The sequence below is a fragment of the Centroberyx affinis genome, unplaced genomic scaffold (assembly GCF_046629955.1).
Source record: "Centroberyx affinis isolate AG114_WGS23_722 - 3 ecotype Tasmania unplaced genomic scaffold, CSIRO-AGI_Caff_v1 ptg003931l_1, whole genome shotgun sequence".
NCBI lineage: Eukaryota > Metazoa > Chordata > Actinopteri > Beryciformes > Berycidae > Centroberyx > Centroberyx affinis.
Genome location: NW_027281761.1, coordinates 141,646 through 163,004, shown reverse-complemented (window position 1 = coordinate 163,004; position 21,359 = coordinate 141,646). Strand labels below are relative to the sequence as shown.

At 41.4% G+C, this 21,359-nt stretch overlaps 1 protein-coding gene across 3 annotated transcripts in view; it reads left to right on the top strand.

Moving 5' to 3' along the window:
- The first annotated feature begins 1,918 nt into the window (after positions 1-1,918).
- Positions 1,919-21,359, top strand: part of LOC139663146 (capping protein-inhibiting regulator of actin dynamics) — a 35,615-nt gene continuing 16,174 nt past the window's right edge. For all 3 annotated transcript variants that reach the window (XM_071541697.1, XM_071541698.1, XM_071541696.1), the window contains exons 1-3: positions 1,919-2,579; positions 5,507-5,560; positions 17,429-17,511. In XM_071541697.1, the coding sequence (XP_071397798.1) occupies positions 2,545-2,579; positions 5,507-5,560; positions 17,429-17,511 (172 nt within the window). In that variant the 5' untranslated portion in view covers positions 1,919-2,544. The remainder of the gene's footprint in view (positions 2,580-5,506; positions 5,561-17,428; positions 17,512-21,359) is intronic.

The following is a 21,359-nucleotide window of genomic DNA, read 5'->3' as shown; positions in this document are numbered from 1 at the left end:
AACAATCAGACAGATGCAAACAATGACACACACACAGACAGACACAGACACACACACACACACTGCAGAGAAATGGGCCAATGATATCAGTCTGGGCATGCTGGATTGAGAAATTCATTCCGCTAACACCACTCTGAATAGTTTTATGATTAATGCGATTTGGGTGTTTTTGTCACTTAACAGGGCTAATTTTCACACAAACATCCCAGCACTAAGATCACACTTGTATTTGTATAGTAGGATTAGATTCAGCGGCTGTTGTGACGAAGCATGTTTCCAAGAACCAAATCCTGAAACTTTTACTAACATCTCCAATCCATGGTCAGATAAAGAAAGTATTTTGATTGATTTAGTGAGTGTCATTGTTTTCTAAATCCATACTGATTCTTATTGATCATTCAACTCAACTCAGCTGACAAACTACAGCACAGTTAGTTAGCTGAAACATCTGATAGTACTGTTGACACAGCCTGTGTTTGTGTGTGTGTGTGTGTGTGTGTGTGTGTGTGTGTGTGTGTGTGTGTGCGTGTGCGTGTCAGAGAGAGAGAGGATAGTGGTAGGGAATCTCAGCCAGGATCAACCCTTATGTCACCAGACACACACACACACACACACACACACACACACACACACACACACACACATACACACACACACACACACGCCCGCCCACACAGAGCTGTAGTGGCTGTAGGTAGTTAAGCCCCTTATTTAATAGTGATTAGCTACGACAGGCTGTCGCACAACCACTAGACCCCTTACTGAGAGGGGGGTGAAGAAGAGAGAGAGGAAAGGAGGAGGGAGAGAGCTAGAGAGAGACAGAGAGAGAGACAGACAGATACCAGGTTTGCATGACTACATGTTTTCATACAAGCTGGCAGAGTTTGGCAGACAGTGAAGCAAGCCCAGTCAAGCACAAAAAATTCACATCATGGCACAGAAAAACTGATAGCAGAAAGATATTTGGATATACTGTATTTCACATCGATAAAACATCAAATGTTTACTGGTGATGATGACATGTTATAGAGGCTTTTCAGACGCATCACAATCTCCTAGCAACCACTGCTGCCGCCATCATGAAGATCTGTTAGAGAAATAGCTGGCCAGGAATACAGATATCTACAAAGATAGTCATGTATGGGCGTAGGTCCATTCAATCACATTATAATTAAAAGTGAATGGTCTGATGAGGTATTTGTCTCCACATTTCGACTAGTATAACACAGTAAACTGTCTTGCCTCGCTCTTCTGGCCCTAGCTGCTCTACTCCAATTGCGCTGAGAGTTGTAGCTTGAAAAGTCAACCTAGTTAAAAAAAAAAACTGTTAGCTTGCTAACTAACCAGCAAGTTATTTAGCAAAGCATCAACATGCAACGACTAGCCACTACTAGCTAGCTAGCTAACAAGCTGGCAACATCAAAACAAAACACAAACAAACACAATAGATCTGATGTATCAGTGTTAAAATTATCCGTTCTCAGTCAAAAACAGTCTATAAATTAGCTATGTGTATTCGACTGTGTGTTTTACCATTGCAACCAGCTTTTTTCAGCCATTGCTCCAAAAGCTGTGGACCTCCAATATGGCTGCCAAAGGCACATCACATCGCCTGTGCATGCTTTCAAACCAAACAATCTCACTATCTGAATGCATACCTGGTGTTGGTTAGTTTTGAAACTTTTCATTTCGTGCACAATATTGGCAACAGGCTATTGTTTCTGCTGAATAGTCAGGGAGAGAGGGAGGAAGAGAAAGGCAGGGGAGAGGAAGAAAGAGAGAAAAGTGGGGAGGGTAAGAAGAGCATGTGGGGGGGCAGTGTAGTCACACTCGCCTCCTCCCTTACTCCTCCCTCTTTACCTTCTTCCCCTCCCTCCAGCCCTCCCTTTCCAGCAGAACAGTCGTGGAGGCCGGAGGAGAGGAGTGAGGCTTTCAGCAGCCAGTCAGCCAGTCAATCAGTCATTTAGTTAGTTAGTTGTTTTCCCTCTAGCTGACTGCCAGTACATTGTACCACTCTAATTTGGACTGCACTTCTTTCCTGAGACGTGTGATTCTTCAGGAACCACATGTTTTTTCCTGTTTCTGGAGGCACACTAAATCCCCATTCATTTGAAAAGGAGATTCCTGTGTTTCAAACTTTATTCCTGTAATTTTGTACTCCGTGTGTGCTATCCTGATCCCGTCATAATCCTCCCCCTGGCTGCTGTAGTATGTGAGTACTGGAGCAGTTGAGATTGGCTCGCTGCACTGCCACCGCTGCCAAAGTTTGGAGAAGGGAGTCCTGTATGAAATTTGACTTTTGTGGACCTCCAAAGGGGAAGAAGCTCAGAGGATGGTTTGACTTGGAAGAGAGGGGCTATCTTCTCCAGTGGAAAAGAGTTGGGAGTGACATCTTTTCTGTCGTGTTGGATTTGAGGGTTTCGTATTCCGCTCTTGGACAGACCGGGGGGGAAAGCATCATTTATTTTGCAGAGAGGGAAGAGACAGAAGACACAAGTTTGTTTTTGCACAGGAGAGTTTTCACCTCCGCCGCAGTGTTAAATCATGGCTGGGATGTACGGATGCTTCAAGGGCAAGAAGTAAGTTCTTCTATGATGATGTCATTCTAGATTGCAAAACTGAGTCTTGAGGCAATAAGTCTGACATTACAAGTAATTAAAACAAGCAGTATGTTTGCATGATATGTTTTCCACATTGATTTCTGTTCCAAGTGACAATCCTCATCTTGCTGAGGGCAATATTGCTCATCAATGTTGCTTCATCAAATTTCTATGTATCATCACCTGTACAGTAAATAGGCTTTTCAGAGGGATGTGTCATAGGATGTGGGTGTCATTTGACTCTTCAACAGGATCTGGAGTTATTGCCTCATGTTGCATTGAAAAGCCAAACTCAAAAATGTTGTCCTAACTAGATTAAACGACAGCTGAAAATGTCAGATCCTTTAGAAGGGTGCACTGATTTCAATTTGCATGTTGTTGGGTGAGGGGTTCCAAAGTTGACGTTCTCTTTTGTGGCAGCTAATCTAAGTTTTGTTTCTCTTTGTCTAATGAGACAAATGATGGACTGTAGTTGGCTGTGGCAGTCAGCTGCGTGAGTTCAGAGCTGATTGACTGAAAGGAATGATTTTCCAGTAGGAGTGAATGACTGACTAGTCAGAACGTCCCAGAACAAAACTTACTTTCTCTTTGTGATTTTCATATGGTAGAATCATGTTGGTTTAGTGCAGGTGGATGAATATGATTTCATGTGAATTCCTTCGATTATGCAGGAATAGGCCATATTAACTCAATTTACTTACTTACTTATGTGATGGCTGATATGGGACTTTCCCCATCTAAATCTGTGTAAGACGACTAAATTGAATCAAATTCCTACATGTCTTCAATTCAGCTGATTACAGCCTCCACTGATTTCAATGCTATAACTTGACTATATATAGGACTCAGGCCCTGGCAGTGTAATTGTGCCACTGAGAGGAAGGATAATGAATGCTTTTAGCTTTTTGAACATGGTGAAGTATCTTTTTTGTACCAGAGCTGTATAGATGTGGTGTTGGGTACACTGATACCCCCTTCCACTGTCTTTGTCTTTGTGCTTTTAGTCTCATGACATGACAACAATACAAGCTTTTATGGCCCACTCTGCTTAGTTCATTTAGACAAACACTGTGTGTGGGGGTGTGTGTGGGTGGGTGTGTGAGAGAGTGTGAATTGGGAGGAGAGAGGGGATAGATTGAAAGCTACACACAGAGAATGAGGCAGTGAAAGAGTCTGATTTGTGTTGTCTCTCAGTTGACTCACACAGAAACCAAGACTAACTTCAGTTCTCTATTTCACCTCTCTCTCTCTCTCTCTCTCTCTCTCTCTCTCTCTCTCTCTCTCTCTCTCTCTCTCTCTCTCTCTCTCTCTCTCTCTCTCTCTCTCTCTCTCCCTCTCTCCCTCTCTCTCTCCATATCTAGTGTAGGGGGTCGTTGAATTTCCTGTGTCATAATTAGATGATCCCTTCCTGAAATCAATAAGCCCAGAGATCACCATCATGTGGTTTTCATGGATTATGGTTGAGCTCAACAAGGCAAAAACCAGGGTTAGATCTCTGACCAGTCACAGTGAAAGTAGCACAAACTCTGCTAAAACCTGTTTAAGTCTCTCTTCATTGTCCCCACACCAAAGTCCCCACAACCTTCTGTTAGTGGTGCAGAGCTGCTATTAAATTCACTCTGAAACGGATAGATCCACATCGTAAAGCTCTTGCCATTTTGCATTCTGTTGGAAGCAGAGGCAGGCAATGTGTGAGAGTTGACACAGCTAGCTAACATTATGACAGGCCAAGAAAAATACAAAACAGCGGTTTAGATTCAGTCCGCCAACAATGTAAAAATCTGTGCTGCAGATGGAAATTGTCAAGCATGGGGCGCTTTTCTGTCTTTCTCTGGTCCGACACACATTATATAACCAGAGTAGATTGAGTTTGTACAGCAGGAATGGTGATGCAGCTGTAAATGAATGTAAGACGGGGCAGGGTGACGGATGGGACTGTTTGGTCAGTGTCTCCCGGAGTCCATGTAAGGCTTGTTGCTACGAGCACAGCCGCATATTAAACAGGCCGGAGAAAGAGGGGAGGTTGGGAAGAGAGACGAAACGAGCGTAGAAGAAGAAGAGGCCTGAAACCCCAAACCCAAAGAATTTGTGTCTGAATCCTCACCAAGCCCGAGGGGGAAAACATCTTTTTGCGGGGCCAAATCGGACCATGTCCCAAATTCTGAAGACTTGCAAGACTTTTGAATCTGAACCTGACTTAGACCCGAGAACTTAAGAACCCTAACCTGACACAAACCCATCGAGTCCGTTCAGGGTCCTGTCCGGTTCGGGAACAAATGTCAAACTCTAAGGAAAGAAGCGGATGGAAGAGTGGAGTGGCATAAGTCTCATGTATTAGAGAGGGGTTAGGATCAATCAAGCATCTACCAATCAAGTACGCCCTAAAGTTCCCATATTCCTTCACAGCCAGTGAGAGAATCGGAGGTATAACAGGATGTCCTCTGGGTTACGACACATTCCCCCCTACCAGAACCCTAATTATCTAAGAGTTCAGCCACTGAACTCACTTGTGTCTTCAGTAACCCAACCCTTTCAGTTAGAAGGCTCTGGTTGTGGCCAATCACTCATGTTGTTTTACCTTGTTCCTGCTGGATTATTGTGTACAGTTCCAGTCCAGATTAATACAGTCAGGCATGCTGGACTAAGAGGCTAAGCTCTCTCCTTTTCTAGCCGATCTGGGAACTGTTTCTTCTAACCGGCAGTTGGCTTTGTATCAGGCACTGCATATCACTGCTGTTGCATACAAACCCCACAGTCTCTGATGATGATGATGATAAAAGAATTGGCTCTGTCTTTGATAGCTGATGTTGAAACACTGAGAAGGCTCTTACCACCGGACATGAGTGCATTCTTGTTCAAACCAAGTTTCATTTTAAAGACTTTTTCTGGCATTTCTCCTTTATTAGATCATATACAGTGGCTACAGACTGGAGAGATGGGAGAGGGCAAGGGAATGAAAGGTAATAAAGGTCATGAACCGGATTTGAACCTACTGTATGTCATGAGTACAGTACCACGACCCTGAAATCAATATCCTTGAGTGGTTGGTAAGCTGTTGCACTTAAGATGGCCACAGATAGTCACACATTATGTTTGATACTGTTGGAATGGAAGTCAGCAATGGTTTGGTCCATTATCTGTCCAAATGGATATTCCCCTTTCTACCTCATCTAGTTGTGTTGGTCCTTACAGCTGATAAGTCCCTTGTTTTGGAGCCAAGACTGTGACAAGCTTCTGGTATTTCAAGTTCAAGGGAAAATTCCTTTACTCGCCATTTATAGCTTGTAAAAATACTTAGGAAATTGCGGTGGGGGAGCACATGATACTTAAAAGCAAACATAACAAAATTATGGTCCTGAAATGAATAGTAAGACGGGTAAAGAAGTAAAAAAGGTTAAACTGCTTATATAAATTAGATACTCATGTAGATTTAGAGTGGATAGAGAGGGAACTGGTGTATCCTGGATGTTGTTCACTGTTAACAATAATTAGTCAAATTGTTAGTCTCTAATTTGAATCCACACCGTTGAATATACATTATATCTGTCTTACCCGCTGTAATAATTCTATCCCAACCAAATCTGTCTCATCTGACCCTCTCAAAACTTTCTCACATTTAAGGCCTGAGAAAGTCAAAGTAACAATGGAATTCTTTGGAGTTCAGGGCTGAAATTTAATGAATAATTTCCCTCTTAGTCACCTGTCTCCTGCTGACCATGCAGGGGATGAATGGTTGAATGGGTCAAGAGGAAATACTGCAGTTCTGGAGGCTGTGGCCCTGTTCCTGCTTTAGGTATGTGGGGTTGGACAAGAGAGAGAAACAGACAGAGAAAGAGAGAGAGAGAGAGAGGAGGGATGGAGAGATAATGAGACAGAGGAGGTAAAGAAGAATGAGGAGGAAGGAGAAAAGAGGTGGTGGAGTAGAGCTGTGTTATCTGGCCACATTCTTTATACGTTTCTTTGCATTTCCTTATATGGCCCTGTAGCTTAAATTGAGCTCAAGTAATGGAGATGGGTTAGACAATAACAGAACCTGTGTGAAAGCTTTTTAACAGCAGAGAGAGGAGAGAGGGAGAGAGTGAGAGATGTGCATCCTGGGAGGACATGGCCTTTTTACATGCTTTTTGCCATTATGCTGCTTTATTAGATAAGATGCAGTGGAGAGTCACAGGACAAGAGAAGTCAAAGAGTCAGACTTGAACTTGCATCGTGTTTGACAGTCCACTCAGCCACAGAATGCATACAAATAGCACAAAATGCTATTTGTATGGGACTAATAATGTTTAATTTGCTAGGTAAAAATTCCAGCACAAATTACCTACTGTATTTTGGATAATACTAATCCTGTGCGTATCAAACTCAAATATTTTCTCCTTCTTGATCTTCTAGATGCATGATTTCTATCTTTCTCCTGTCATGGAAAATGGAGGTAGTCGTGGAATCTATAGAGGAAAGCTTTGAATGCCTTTTTGGCACATACTTCAAGTTTTGCCTTACTTTGCCTTAATTTCAACCATATTTTATTACTGATTAGTCAAAAATACAACTTCGCTAAATGTGATTTCTGCTTTGAAAGATAAGTGAGGAGTGTCAAGATTGACAACCAAAGAGATTAACCTAATTATGAGAGAGTACTATGCGTCACTGAATACCTCAGACTCCAGTAATAATACAGCAGACCTTTCTGGATGAGATTTCCCTCCCACGGTTATCAGAAGGAGACCGAATTTCTCTGGGAAAAGAAATCTCTAAAGAGGAAGTATATGAGGCTATAGAAACTCTCAAAAATGGGAAATCCCCAGGCCCTGATGGGTTTGGGCCAGAATTCTACAAGAAATGTTATGAGTTTTTAATGGATCCTCCTCTCAGAATGTATACTCACTCTTTTACAGAAGGCAAAATCCCAACTACTTTAGACCGGGCACACATCCCTTATTTATTTTCTTCTTCTTCATCTTCTAGATGCGTGATTGCTATCTTCCTTCTGTCATGAAAAATGGAGGCAGTATTAGAATCTAGAAGAAGCTTATTTTTAAGTTTTGCCTTATTAAATCAGGAACTGACAAACTGTGTGACCTGATATGCGAGGCACCGGTGATGTCAATGAATTTCATTATCCCATGCGAATGCGTTTCACAGAATTCAGAGGCTGGGGAATAATTCAGTGACTGCATGAGGTCCCCACATCATGCTAGTCCCATGCAAATAGGCCTTAAGACCGATCTTTACTTTTCCCTCTTGCAATCTTAATGTTGTTTATATAGTGGGTTTGAATAAAATTCCTTGTAATGCTTTCTCCCATCATATCAGGGTAAGATTGCTGATTAGATTGTCTTGTAGAAGTCAGCGTTAAGTATTGGATTGGCTTTTTAAAACCTTTGTTTAGGGACAGTGAGTTTAGGGTTGGTCTTTTTTGGCTGGCGATTCATCTAACATGGCTTTCACATTAAAACCTGTATATGAGGCAAAAGAACAGACCATCAACTTTTGATTATGGGTCCGCAGTGGCATGTAAAACAGCACCAGCAGAAAAAGAGAAACTTCAGCTCACTGGTGCATTACTTTAAAGGTCCGATGCTAGTTCACTGTGCCAGTACTGTAAGGCTTTTGACTTAAAATAGAAAGTCTTGCAATAGTAACTCTATCTCCTTCTCACCACACTGGGCTTAGATTTCCTGCTGGCTTGATGTGGCCTATAATTGTAGTAGCTGACTCTTCCAGGTCATTTACACACTCAGCTAAAGTTAGCGAGAGTTATCAGCTTTTGATGAGCCTGTGGGTTCAAATCGTGCTCGTTGCCTTTGTCGTGTCATCCCCCGTTTCTCTGTCCCACCGCTCTCCATGGCATGAAAGTCATCTTACAGCAGAACCAGGCCATGGTTTTGTTTTTGTGCTGAGATTCTTGGATTTGACTTTAATTGCAGTCTTATTTTCCAACAAATGCATTTGCTTTCACATTTGTCCCCAGGCTTGAAATTGAACTTGGACGTCAGTTATCCAGCAAATTTCCCCCCGAACTTCACTCCAAATTGTGTTTAATGGTCTGTGCGCTGTTACGTTTCCTCTCCTTTATGTGCAGTTTCCTCCATCAAACTGAAAATACATGTTTTTTTTGGGGAATTACTGCTTACTTGACTGTATATTGAGTGTGCAAACTATTAGGACCGCTAGCTCTTTCCATGAAATAGACCAACCAGGTGAATCCAGGAGAAAGCATTCGTCCCCTTCTGATTCCACCTGATAAATCCACCTCAGTCATGGGAAAAAAAGAAGGATTTTTGAGCCAGTTGATACATGAATTGTTCAAAGGTGGTTTTAGTATGATGTATAGTCTGCGTACAGTAGGGAAAATGAGACGGGACATTCAATCTAGGCCACAAGCCAAATTTGAACCCACAATGTCATGAATACATCCAAAACATCTTGGTGCAAAATAGTTGTTTTGAACATATCAGAAGAGTGCGCCAGATACTGTGTATATATAGATCTCCTCAAATTGCATATGGCCTACTTTATGTTGTGTACACACTCTTGTAAGTTGACATGCTTGCTGTATATGTGTGTATACACAGCAAGTCTGTCTGAAGCTATATCTGTACTTAGTGGTTCATCCCAGTTGGCCATGTGTATCATTTCAACTGCCTGAGGAAACTTTTTTTTTCTCTCCCTATTCATCTCTATTTGTCTCTCTTTTTTCCTCCCACTTTCTTTCTTTCTTTCTTGCTTTGCTTTCTGCCAGTGTAAATTGAAGGCTTGCAGCTCTTCATTGACCCACCAACATCATATTGCCCTGGCCAACAATTGCACACTTCCTCTGCTCAGTCTCTCATATTCCCTCGCTCTGCAGAGAGACTCAAGTTTGGGATTTGTTTTTTGTGGCACCGATACGGAGAATGGATTCCCTAGTTCTTTGTTTTTTTAAACTTTGGCCAAGTACCTAAAATAGGTCATGGGACGGTCTCTTTAGGGTTCCCGCATGGGTTCCACATAGTGATATGTTGCCATGATCCTGGTCAGTCCCAGTAGTTGATAGACAGTGTTAGAAACCCATATGGATGGTCTGTGAATGAGTACTTCAGGGGATGGACCGTACTTCAGAAAGCAGAATTTCCCTCACAGCCTCGGTCAGTTCATTCCGCACTAACCGAATTCACGTGGCTTAGGTTCAGGCCTGTTTTTACTCTGCAGGACCACACAGCTGAGGGTTTGTTCTGAGGAGCCGACGCTGCAGTCAGGGGCCGGAGTTCCACGCTGGTGGAAAATCCCGACTTACTGTAATATAATCAGGTTATCTGAGGGGGAAAACACAAGATTTTTTGCAGATTCCTCGGACTAGTCAGAAGCGTTTCCTGCGGCCACGGAAATCTCAGGTTTTGATTACAATGCTTATCGCTGTTCACATCGCAGTTGTAGTATTTATCAAAAATAATTACCGTGTATTTTTTTCCTAATGCTAACAAGCCAATATAGGGAAACTGAATGGCAAATAAAGAACCCCCCCCATGTGAAAAATGTCTGTTGGAGAAAAATAGCCAATTAAAACTCCAAATGTCAAGATATCTCTATTAAAGGCTGCAGCAGACAATGCATTTCTACTTCACTAAGCTCTTAGCCTCTGTCCTCATCACTGATTCAGTGTAAGTCCCTCTTTACTCCAAGGCCCCTAATTGCTGTTGCAATGTAATCAGGCCATATTAGGCCAGTTTACTACTGGTGGTACAGAAGGATTAGGACTGGAGTAGAGTGGATTGGCTGTGTGTTTTTAAAAGCACCGAGTCCTATATGGGGCCTACTATTGAAGCCCGTGCGTCACCAGATTGGATTAGCTTCATTTTAGATGGACAAGAAGAGGCATGCAGCTGTTTACAGAGCTGGTCCCAGACTCCGTAAGCACTCACTCTTGCGAAATCCCAAGTCGTTTACATGTAGAAGTCTATTTGAGTTGAGATTCTGTACCTTTTGGGTATTTTGAGAGACTGGTTATACACATCTAGCTCTGCATGTCACTGTTGACAGTAGCCTATTAGTCAGAGCCGTAGGCTATCAATGAATCTGGGTAATACCAGTTCCATTGAGGGATTAAGGCTGAACTAGATTGGATTTGCTTTGTGTCAGTCAGGTTCCAGTCATCTGTGACATGCAGAGTTTAGCGTCCGTTTCTACCTCATTTCAGCTACTTGTCATTCATTTCTCTGTCTCTCTCTCTCTATTTTCATGTTTTCCTGTCTTTCTTTCTCTGTCTCTCCTTCACTTTGCTTTCACTCTGTCTCTTATGGCCATCATTCCTCGATGATTATTGTATACACTGTGTAGAGCAGAACATGGTGTTCAGTCCAGGCATGATGGATTTGCTTTCTCTGGATTTGGACTGTGTTCTGTCTTCATCAGCTGAACAAGACTTACCTGACAGCAGATGGCATAGCACTTAGGTGTGTGTGTGTGTGTGTGTGTGTGTGTGTGTGTGTCTGTCTATATAAATGTATTCGATAGAGCCTAATTTCAGCACAGAATTAAGGTAATCTGTGTACATATTTACGTGTGTGTGTGTGTGTGTGTCAGCATGCATGTTTATGTGTGTGGCTACTGTATGTATGTGTGTATGTGGGTGTTAATGGGTTTCTCTGTCTAATAAAAACAGACTCCATACTGGGCCTGAGTGTATCTAGGCACTAATCCTTTATTATATAATGGGGCTGACTACACACACACACACACACACACACACACACACACACACACACACACACACACACACACACACACCTAGTGGCATCCAAATAAAGATGAGTGTGTGCCTGTCAGTGTGTCAGTTGCATGCTATGTCATACTGCAGTAGGATTACTATTTTAGATAACATGACATTAATGGAACAACTGTTAAAACAGTGTTATGGAACAATGGTGTTAAAAAGAAAAAGCATATAGTAAAAGTGGGCCTGAAAGGAAACAAACAGTGGTGAAATAGCCAGGTGAAATAAGCTATTAAGGACCCTAGACGGATTTTGTGGTTTTGCATTTTATGGAATAACAAGTTCAGATCTACAAAATGATGTAACTTGCAGTTGTATTGTATATGAGAAATAAAGGGCAGAAGGAGCTGCAGCTTGTTAAATGTTGTTATGCTGTGAAACATAGTTTCAGCATTGTGAAAAAAAGCTCTCCAAAGATTTACAAGGTTTTTCACACTCTGATTGTAGTTCTACTTTACGCATTTAGAACAGCAAAAACTAGTAAAAAACAATGTCAGCCCTTCTACGCTACACCGCTTGATTCAATCCATACAGACTATTTGGTTACAGAGCTATAAAATATAAATTATGGGCTAACAACGTGATTTAGACAGCAGTGGGGTTTTCAACTTAAGAGCACAGTCTGAAACATGAGTTGCCTTATCATTTTACAATTAAACTGAAACATGTATCGTGTTTAGACTATAAAAATATTAAGCAAAATAATAAACAGATAACCATATAAACACACAAGAAGTTAGCGTCAGAAGCTAGTTAGCTTTCTTAGCCAGTTTTCTGAACAAACTACAACGCAACTGCAGGAGTATCACAGAAGCTAGCATAAAAGTCTTAAACCATATTTGTGCTCCTTAAATTATTTTATACGTTGTACGTCGACCACATATTTTAATGCCGTGTACAGGGGTTTAAAACTGTTCTCGGTGTGCTGCGTGATCGTCACAACAGCTAATGTTAATTGCGTCAGACTGCTAGCGCTAGACATTTTCTTTTATGACTTGTTTCTTTCCTTTTTCCCGCAAAATATGGGAATGACTACCCACAAAGTCAGTCCACTGTATTTTAACAGATTTATACACCATTTATACACTTTGTGACGATAGACAAATGTCTCAAAGTACAAACTCGGTGGAACAGTTGCACTTAAGCTAGCTCTAAACTGCTATCAGTGCTAATGCTAAAGCCCCAAACCTCATATTATCAAGAAATAGTTGTGGAAAGAAAGGTGAAGTGATGTCAGGAAAAGGCCAAAACAATAATGGGCATAAAGTTTTTGCTGCTAGCGGGTTTTGCTGTGTGTCTAATAGGACCTAGTGGTTTGACTGAGGTCATATGAGCTGCATGGCTAATCGTGCATCACATAAAAACCAGATGCAGGTTACATGAACAAAAGATAGACATTGACATTATTAACCAGTGCCTGATTGGAAAGTCTGAAATCTTACCAGGGCTAGCAAAACTGTCTGATAACCCCATGATGTTTTTAAAAATCTGTAATTCATTAACCATTTTTTGTCACTCCACATTTAAATGAGGGTGGAAAAAAAATATCTGAAGCTGTCATTTCATAACTGCATGGTTGGAAAATATGAGCCCCATTGTATCAGTGAGTACAAGCTCTATTATAGCTTCATTTTCCCTTGTCTCCGGGTGGAGTGTTGTTCTCCGTTTTTCAAGCCTGCTTATTTATTGTGTGTGTGTGTGTGTGTGAAATCATCTCCCTAAGAGCTTCTTACTATCTTTGGTCGAATGCCACATGCTGCTCTCAACTAAAAGGTCTGTGTCCTTAAGTCTCTTCTTTCTAATATTCGTCTGTTTATCTAACCGACTCTTCTTTCCTTTCACGCCGCTCTTTCCCACAACCTCTCTCTGACCCCTTCCCTCCCTCTCTCTCTCTTCTTGGCCCTCTCTTGTCTGTTTTCTCTCCCTTTTCCCTTGCTTTCTCTCGCTCCCGCTCTCTCTATATTTATGTTTCCCTAACTCTGCCTCTCATCTATAATTCTCTGTCTCTGTCTTCATGTTTGTTTCTCTTTCTTTCTTTCCTTCTTTCTGTCTGTCTTTGTTTGTCCCTCCCGTCATCCTTCCCTCCATCCCTCCATCCTTTTAACACTGTAGATGAAGCGGAGGATGCCATCGTGGGGAGCCAGCTTTGGCGCTGGGCGCAGGTCAGTCACTTTGACCCCTGACCTGCTGACCTTAACCGTGATTCTCATCCATAATAATAATATTTGAAGTCAAGTCAAATTGCAGTATTGCACTTTCAGTGAATTGAAAGTGAAAATGTAATTTGACATGACTTAAGGTATGCATCAGCTGTAATAGTTCTGGTGATACAGTTAGACCATGACATTTTGAATTTTAGTTTTTTTTACAAGGTGTTCATATTTTGGAGAGGAAACTTCTCTTTTGTACTTCAAATTCAAAATGTCAAGGAACCCTTTAACCCTTTGGACCTCATCTGGTTTTTTGTATCCAGTTTCCTCCAGTTGTCCCTCCCCATTGATATTATATATTATCCTGTGGTGGTGCTGGTTTATGTCAGTTATCATCTCCTGAGTTGATATCACAGAGAACATGCTATATGAATGTCTGTGTTTATATGTGTGTGTTTGTTTCTGTCTGTGTCTCTGTATCTGAGAAACGTGTGTGTGCGTGTGTGTGTGTGTGTGTGCGTGTGTGTGTGAACTCTTGGCTGTATCATCTTCCTGCAGCACCAGACACAGGAAATGGATCAGTTGAGCGCTATCAGCTCATAGACAGAACAACAATATGTGTGTGTGGCAGTGTTTATGGTACAATGTAGCAGTATCAAAATGCATAATGGCATAATGTCATGCAATGATGTGAATATTTACATATTGTAAATATCATAACATTACTTTTATTTAGATCTTAGTGTACAATTTATGGGAGAAATTATATCACGAAATGTCACAAATCGGACTTTTAATTAGTTGTGCCTCCTGTAGATGATGATGATGATGATGATGACGGAGATGGAGATGAAGAGAAAGGTGATGATGATGTTAATGGCAGTGATGCTAGTGACTTTGATGATGGTTAAGGGGACGATGACGTGATTGGTTAAGGATTATGTAATGATAATGACGAAAGGCCCTCAGCATCTTGACGAAGCCTCTGGAATGTTCCATCTGTTTCCAGAATACACAACTAACTGTAAACACAGTCGACAAGTCGACAACTGTAAACACAGTCAACACAATAAAGTATTGTGTAAAAAAAACAAAACAAAACAAAAAAAACTCTCCAACCGCTTAATGGAAACTGCCTGTTCACACATGTAAAGCATCGGTGTCTTGCAGAAGCCTTGCATCTTCAAAAAGGAATTGAGGAGAAACAGTTTATGTTCCAATTGACAACCATGTTTTTGACATTTTGCAACACATTTTTAGTGGTTTGACTTTGACTATAAATAAATTCAAGACACTGGCTGTAATATATAATGGCAATATTATATTATAGTGATTTTTCATATGGTATTATCAAAAGCTTCTCTGCACTAAGACCATGTTTGTCCTCTGGATTACAGTGGGAAAAAATGAAACCTTTTGATACAGTGGGAAACAATTAAGATATCTGTTACATTGAATTCCCTTTGTTCCATTTCCCAAACCTGTAACACAATGTTTCAAAAATGTCTTCTTAAATATGTTTTAATTAATTGGATTCCACTCAACTTAGCACCTGAGACAGAGTGTGCCTATAGAGCTCAAACATTGTTAAACAGATTGTTAAACAACTATATATGTTCCTGCAGAAGCCAGCAGTCAATCTGGATTCAGCTTTCTCTCCCCCCCCCCCCCCCCCCCCAATTATTCCAAGATATTTCTTTTACTCAAGACGGAGGGATTGCTAAATATCCTTTTATTGCTAAATATCCATTTAGCAATCCTGCCAAACTGTACATGAAACATTGTACACAGTGCATAGCTAATTAGATTTCAGACTAGAATGTGGAGTAATTTTAAACTTACTGAATTAGAGGTGGTTCAGTATGGGAGACCAGCTAACTGGTTCAGCATGCAGGAACTGAACTCTCACATGACCTCAGACTTCCTGTCTGTCTTGGCTGCTGGAGAAAGCTCAATAACAGCACTACTACAAGCAATACATAAATTGTTAGGTGTCTTTCTTGAAGTTACAAAGTCCTGTGTCTTCCTTCCATAAATCAATGTATTTCTGATTGAAAAAAATCTGTAATGGTATTATTGGTTTTTTATTGATTTTTTATGTACGCCTACTGGTACGCCATAATAGTGAAAGTAATAGGATGTTTAATATGAGAAAAAAGTGTCATTTTTGGGGGCATTTATTGTTACACAGGTGTATGTTATGATATAGAGAATTACCAAACATAATTTTTCATTTCATGACTATAATACAGAGACGACTTGTACTGCTGACTCCATTAAGGCCCAGTCAGAAAACCAGGACTAGCACTAGACTACACAAGGGTAATGTCATTATAACAAAGCAAATTACTACATAAAAAGAACACTATAGATGTCACTCAACAACAATGGCAAGGCGCTATAACCCATTAAACTGAAGACAAAAGGACAGTTGATATTGCTGTAGTGAAGGTTCACTGAGCGGTCAGAAACCAATGGACTCCATCAGAGCAACAACAAGTTATCAGTCGGTAATGTCATTTTATGCCTGACTTCAGAGGACTTTGATCATCCTGACAATTTGAACCCGGCCTGTATTGGGTCAGAAAGTCTTGTGTAGGTGGAAGACGAGAGAGAGAGAGAGAGAGAGAGAGAGAGAGAGAGAGAGAGAGCAGAAAAACATGAGAGAATAAGATTACAGTTCTCTGACATCAGCAGAAGGCATACCAGCGGTTTGACGGCAGCGGGTGCCACAGCAGAGCAGAACACTGGAAACATATTTGAGATGCCTCCGGTGAGACTGTTTGGATTATCAAGTCTAACATAACCATCGGGAGAGGAACAGAAGTTCAAAGAGCAAACTGGAGCGCATCTCAAGTGTTTAAGACGTACAAAGCACGTATTCAGTGCCACGCTGTGCATTTGAATGTGTGTGTGTGTATAGCATATGCCGGATGCTGCAATAACACCTCTCATTTTTAATTTCAATTTTTACCATCCAGCCATGCCAGCACACGTTCACCAGCAGGCCAGACACTCCCAAATTGGACTTTAATCGCACTGTAATCCAATGAGCCTGATCACATTGCTAGCTGGTGGGGCTGGCGTATGAGCAATGTCAGGAGACAGAGAGGAAGAGTGACTGATTCAAATAAATACAGCCACAGGAGACACGTAATGGACATTTTCCGGCCTAGAGACCAGGATTTCCTAACATTGGATGTATGTGATCAGAAATGAAACATCTCATCAGAATGGCAAGTGGGACCGCATCTGAGACGGATCGGTAGAGAGTGATTTATCAGAGCATTGGGCCGACAGTGAGTAAAACAAGAACAATGGTGTATTGTTACATTGTATCAACCATTGATATACAGTGTCGCTTCACAGTGACTGAATTGATCAGATTTTATTGTGTTAAGCTATTGATGAAGGAAAGATCAGTGGGGTAAGGAAAATACAAAGGTTCTGTGTCTTAGGTTCCATGTCTGTTCCTGTTTGATCCCTGTTTTGGTGGTTATTGGATTCTTTTTTGGTTGGTTGTATTGTCTTTTATCAAGAAGATGCGCTAAGTGGATTGATTGATCAAGGTTGAGGATGAAAGCTGTGTTGAAGTTTTTTTATTTGGAAGTAATCAAATCATTGAGCTGACATGGGACCAGCTCTCCTGAAATGAAAGTCAGTTATGCTTTATTGGTTTCTTAATGTTGCATATGTAAATAAAAGCACATGTTTTTATTTAAAGTGTCCTGCGTCATCTTGACCTGATTCATTGTTCGCATCATGAGATTTATCAGTGTGCTGTTGTGTTGTGCAGACAGCCAAAATCAACCTAGTCCCCTAGATGTTTCTCTCTGGGTTATTAGTCATCTATATTGATCATTAAATTGCCTTCTTTGTTTTAAAGGAGAACCATTATGCTCATCAGTTGCTGTCTCTCTCTCTTACAGCAGTGAGAGTGCTGCTATGGCATCGGGACCTCCGGATGTGATGGCCAATCAGGAGCCTGCTGAGGTCGTGGAAGAATGCTCAGGTAACGATTTGATTGGCTGCTCAGTGAATATTTGATGGAATGTCAGCTGATGTAATGATGAGTATGATATCCAGAATGCCTTTCTTCACCGATGTCACATGAATTGAATTGAAAGTTTATGAGGTAATTTATGCGCTGAGTGAGACATTATTGAAAAATGTCTTTTCATGGCATTGCATATCGGTTTTAGTTTCCATTATTATAAACTGTATAATTCAGCGACACTGAAACCTTTGATTTTTCTTTAATTTCATTTAGAATATCCGCCGTACCGAATCAAGCGCTCCCATTTACATTCCTCAGCTATTCATAATGAATGCTGTGACCAATCACAGCCACAGAGTGTACAGTGTGCAGTTCATTCATCCTTGTAAAGGTGAAATGGATCTCATGCAGCTTGTTGGGAGGAATGAATAGCCAAGACAAAATTATTAGCTGGCATTATCAGTCCCATGGGTAGATCCCATTATAATAGATAGGCGAGTCAGTATTTGAGCGTGAATGCGAAAACTTTTTATTTGCATCATATGTGCCATCTAACGTCATTTGGAAATGTTTTGCCTACAAACTAGACATCAAACAAGTATAAAACTGTGCAGGCTTTGCTCTAGTTTTTGCTGCTCCTCAACAGACAATATGATATATGACAATATGATGAATTTATTACATTTTCTCAAATAGCCTATCATGATAAAATCTGGTCTGTGATGCTTTATACCAAAGGGATGAGAAAGACAAAAGATCTAATGTTGGTGAGTCCAGCTTTCTCTGCACAGAGCGCTGCTCACTGCTGTTTAGGAGACAGTTTGGATTTCACTTTATGTTTCAGTTTGTCACTTCCTATGGTACATACCTGATTTCATTTGGGTAAATAGAGCAAATGCATGGCATCTCAATTAAGGGGGCAGGGGGTGGGACACCGTGTTGCAGCCCCACTTTCTGATTTAGGCTGATAAAACGGGTGACATACAAATCTTTAAATCTAGAACTTGTAGTTTCTACCTGGGAGGAAGAAGGTAGAGAATCAGGGGGTTATGGTACTACACAGGCGTCTACAACATATCCCCCATGAGATTCACACACACACACACACACACACACAGCAGAGAAGATCAGGCCAGGCTTAACGATCCAGATCTCCTTACTGCTGTTGGCAGGAAATGAAGGAGCAGACAAAGCTATCATCATCTCTCACTCATACACACACACACACACACACACACACAGACACTCGTGGATGGTGTATATGCTGTTGCTGTGATGGGAACCAGGAAGAAGGTCAGAGAGAGGTCTGTGAAGGAAGAAGTGTGGGTGAAGCTGCAGTGAGTATTAACAATCGTCAGTGTTTTTTGCTAAATAAGGCCGGGAAAGTTGGAATTTTCTTTAATGAACCCACAGTTCTGACATTTAAATGGAAGTCTATGATCTATAAGATGTTGCTAGATCATATTCAGTGGATAAGGAAATGGATCATTTGTGTGTCTTCAGTTATTCAAGTCGGATTCGTTTGACTCCCATGGGAGAGCTGGGAGTCAGACTGGACTCCAGACATCATGGAGTCTTCCAGTCTTGTGCCAGACAGACAGCTAATCTCTGATTGGTGTGTGATGGGCTGTGCTGCATTTTAATTGGATCGGCAGTGTGTACTATAGCCTAGAGAGGGATTGGAGTCTTTATATAGAAAATATACCTCGTGCCTTGTACACTGGTCCCTTCTTATCTTCATTCTTCTTCTCTCTCTTTATCCTATCTTTTAAATGGACACTATAATGCATTCTCTTTATTGCCATAATATTCAAAACAATAAGAGTAGCAGTATGCCACAGGCCCTCTTCCTCCTCTTCATTGTCTGCCCTGCCCTTCATCTTCCTCCTCTTCTTCTCACCATCTCCCACCTACCCTCCTTTTCCTCATCTTGCTTTCTCCTCATCATTCCTCGTTCCACCTTTCCTTCCTTGAGCTGAGTGTAGAATGCCGTGTCCCGAGCCTATTTACATCGCTGAAGTCCCCCTCTCCTCCTCCTTTTTTATCGTCTTCCACCTTCTCCTCCTCCTCTTTTTCTCTCTCAGTCCGCTCCATTGTTTCCCTGTCGAAGGTCACCATCTTCTCATTGTTTCAGCCGAGGTCAGTTCACCCTAATATTGACCTTACACTATGTGTGTGTGTGTGTGTGTGATGGAATGAATGTCTATTGGGAGATTATCAAGTGTATTTCTAATGTTAGGTCTACAATAACCATAGATTTACCCTGACCTTTCATTGAAGCACAGCCTTTATAAACACCCAGAGAGTGGAGACCTTTAGCTTAATGCTGCATTGTCCCTAAAATAGCTCGATATTGAAGCCAATGAATGGTAGTGGTGGCCGGTGTTTCCCCCTGATTTTCCTTCTTGGCAGTGTAGAAAGGCTTCTGAAGCGTCACCGAACTCTCCACTGAACCCAAAATAGATGAGATTCTTGGTCAGCGGCTCCTCAAGTCCAACAGTAGAGGAAACACTGATGTACAGTAGGGACCAAGGGTAGATTCCACATGTAGTTTTGGTGTAATTGCAGTCCAAACAAAGGAGAGGAGAATGTAGGTCCACCGTTTCTTCACAAGAATGAAGAGTTTGGTCCAAAAACGACAATCATGATATCTAATTGTCTTCTATCTGTGACTTGTCCAGACTTGTCCAGAATGCTGGACATGCTGGCTTTGCGCTCCATGTTAGAGTTTGGTAGACAATAAAATTTACATCTTTGGTGACGTGCTCCTTTAAATGGGAGCAAATGAGCCAGTAAGTGTAGGCATCTCTGCCCCAGCGCCAACTTTAGATTCCAGACATTTTTTCAGCTCCATGATTCCGCTCCAAAACAAAAAGTGCCAGACAGGGAGTATTTTTAGTTAAAGGAAGGAATGCTCAAGGATTCCCTACAGGGGGAAAGACGAAAATGACACAGTCGGTATAAAAAGACCGTGTTGTCATTTTTTTTTTTCCCCCTACTGAACTGTTTTTATGGCCCGGGGATGTGAATTCTTAACATTGTTATATCAGGGTTGTTTTGTTTTGCTTTGTTATTTTTCACTGCTCCCCTTCCTAGTATTTCCTCATTGTTTGTGTCCTGACCTCATCCCTAGGCTTTAAATGGTCCTTGTTACACATCTTGTTTTACTCCCAGGGATGCATGGTGCTCTGTTATGCTTGCTGTCAAATTGTTAAAATCTCATTCCCCATGTTTCCTTAACAGAGAGCATAATTTGTGTTTTGATGGTATTTTAGAGACAAATGATAGATTATATCTCCACTTGTGACAGTTCCAAAGTCGCTAATATAATGTTGAGAATGTCTGTCTGTGTTGAGTGTCTCCAATTTCTGTCTATGTTGGAGTTTTGCATGCTTGCTGCCCTGCTGCTACACTATTGCCTCCACCCTGTGAGAGAAATTGTTTAGAAAAATAGTAGTGTGGATACAGGATAGATGCAGTGTGTTGGCGCTGCTGCAGTCTCTACCAGTGAGTACTTTGCCATGATTTAAGAGCCGAAGTCCAGCCCTCTAATGTTGGCATACGCATGAAAGGGCAAGCACTTTTCTTTATGCTGAAAATTTGAGTCAACAGAGAATTGAATGTGGCGACTGAGAAAAGTCCAGTGGGCATTTAACGCAGAGTTCTGGACGAGAGCCTTGCTGACTGAAAGCAGTGGAAAGCAGTCTGTAGCTGTTTAAGGAGTTATAAAAGAGTTGTTGAGTTTTTCCACTGTGGTGCTAATGGACACGGACTCACTGGGGGTGGTTTTTACAAGCCTGTGTGTGTGTGTGTGTGTGTGTGTGTGTGTGTGTGTGCACACCAGGCTGTGTGTGGTTTTTACT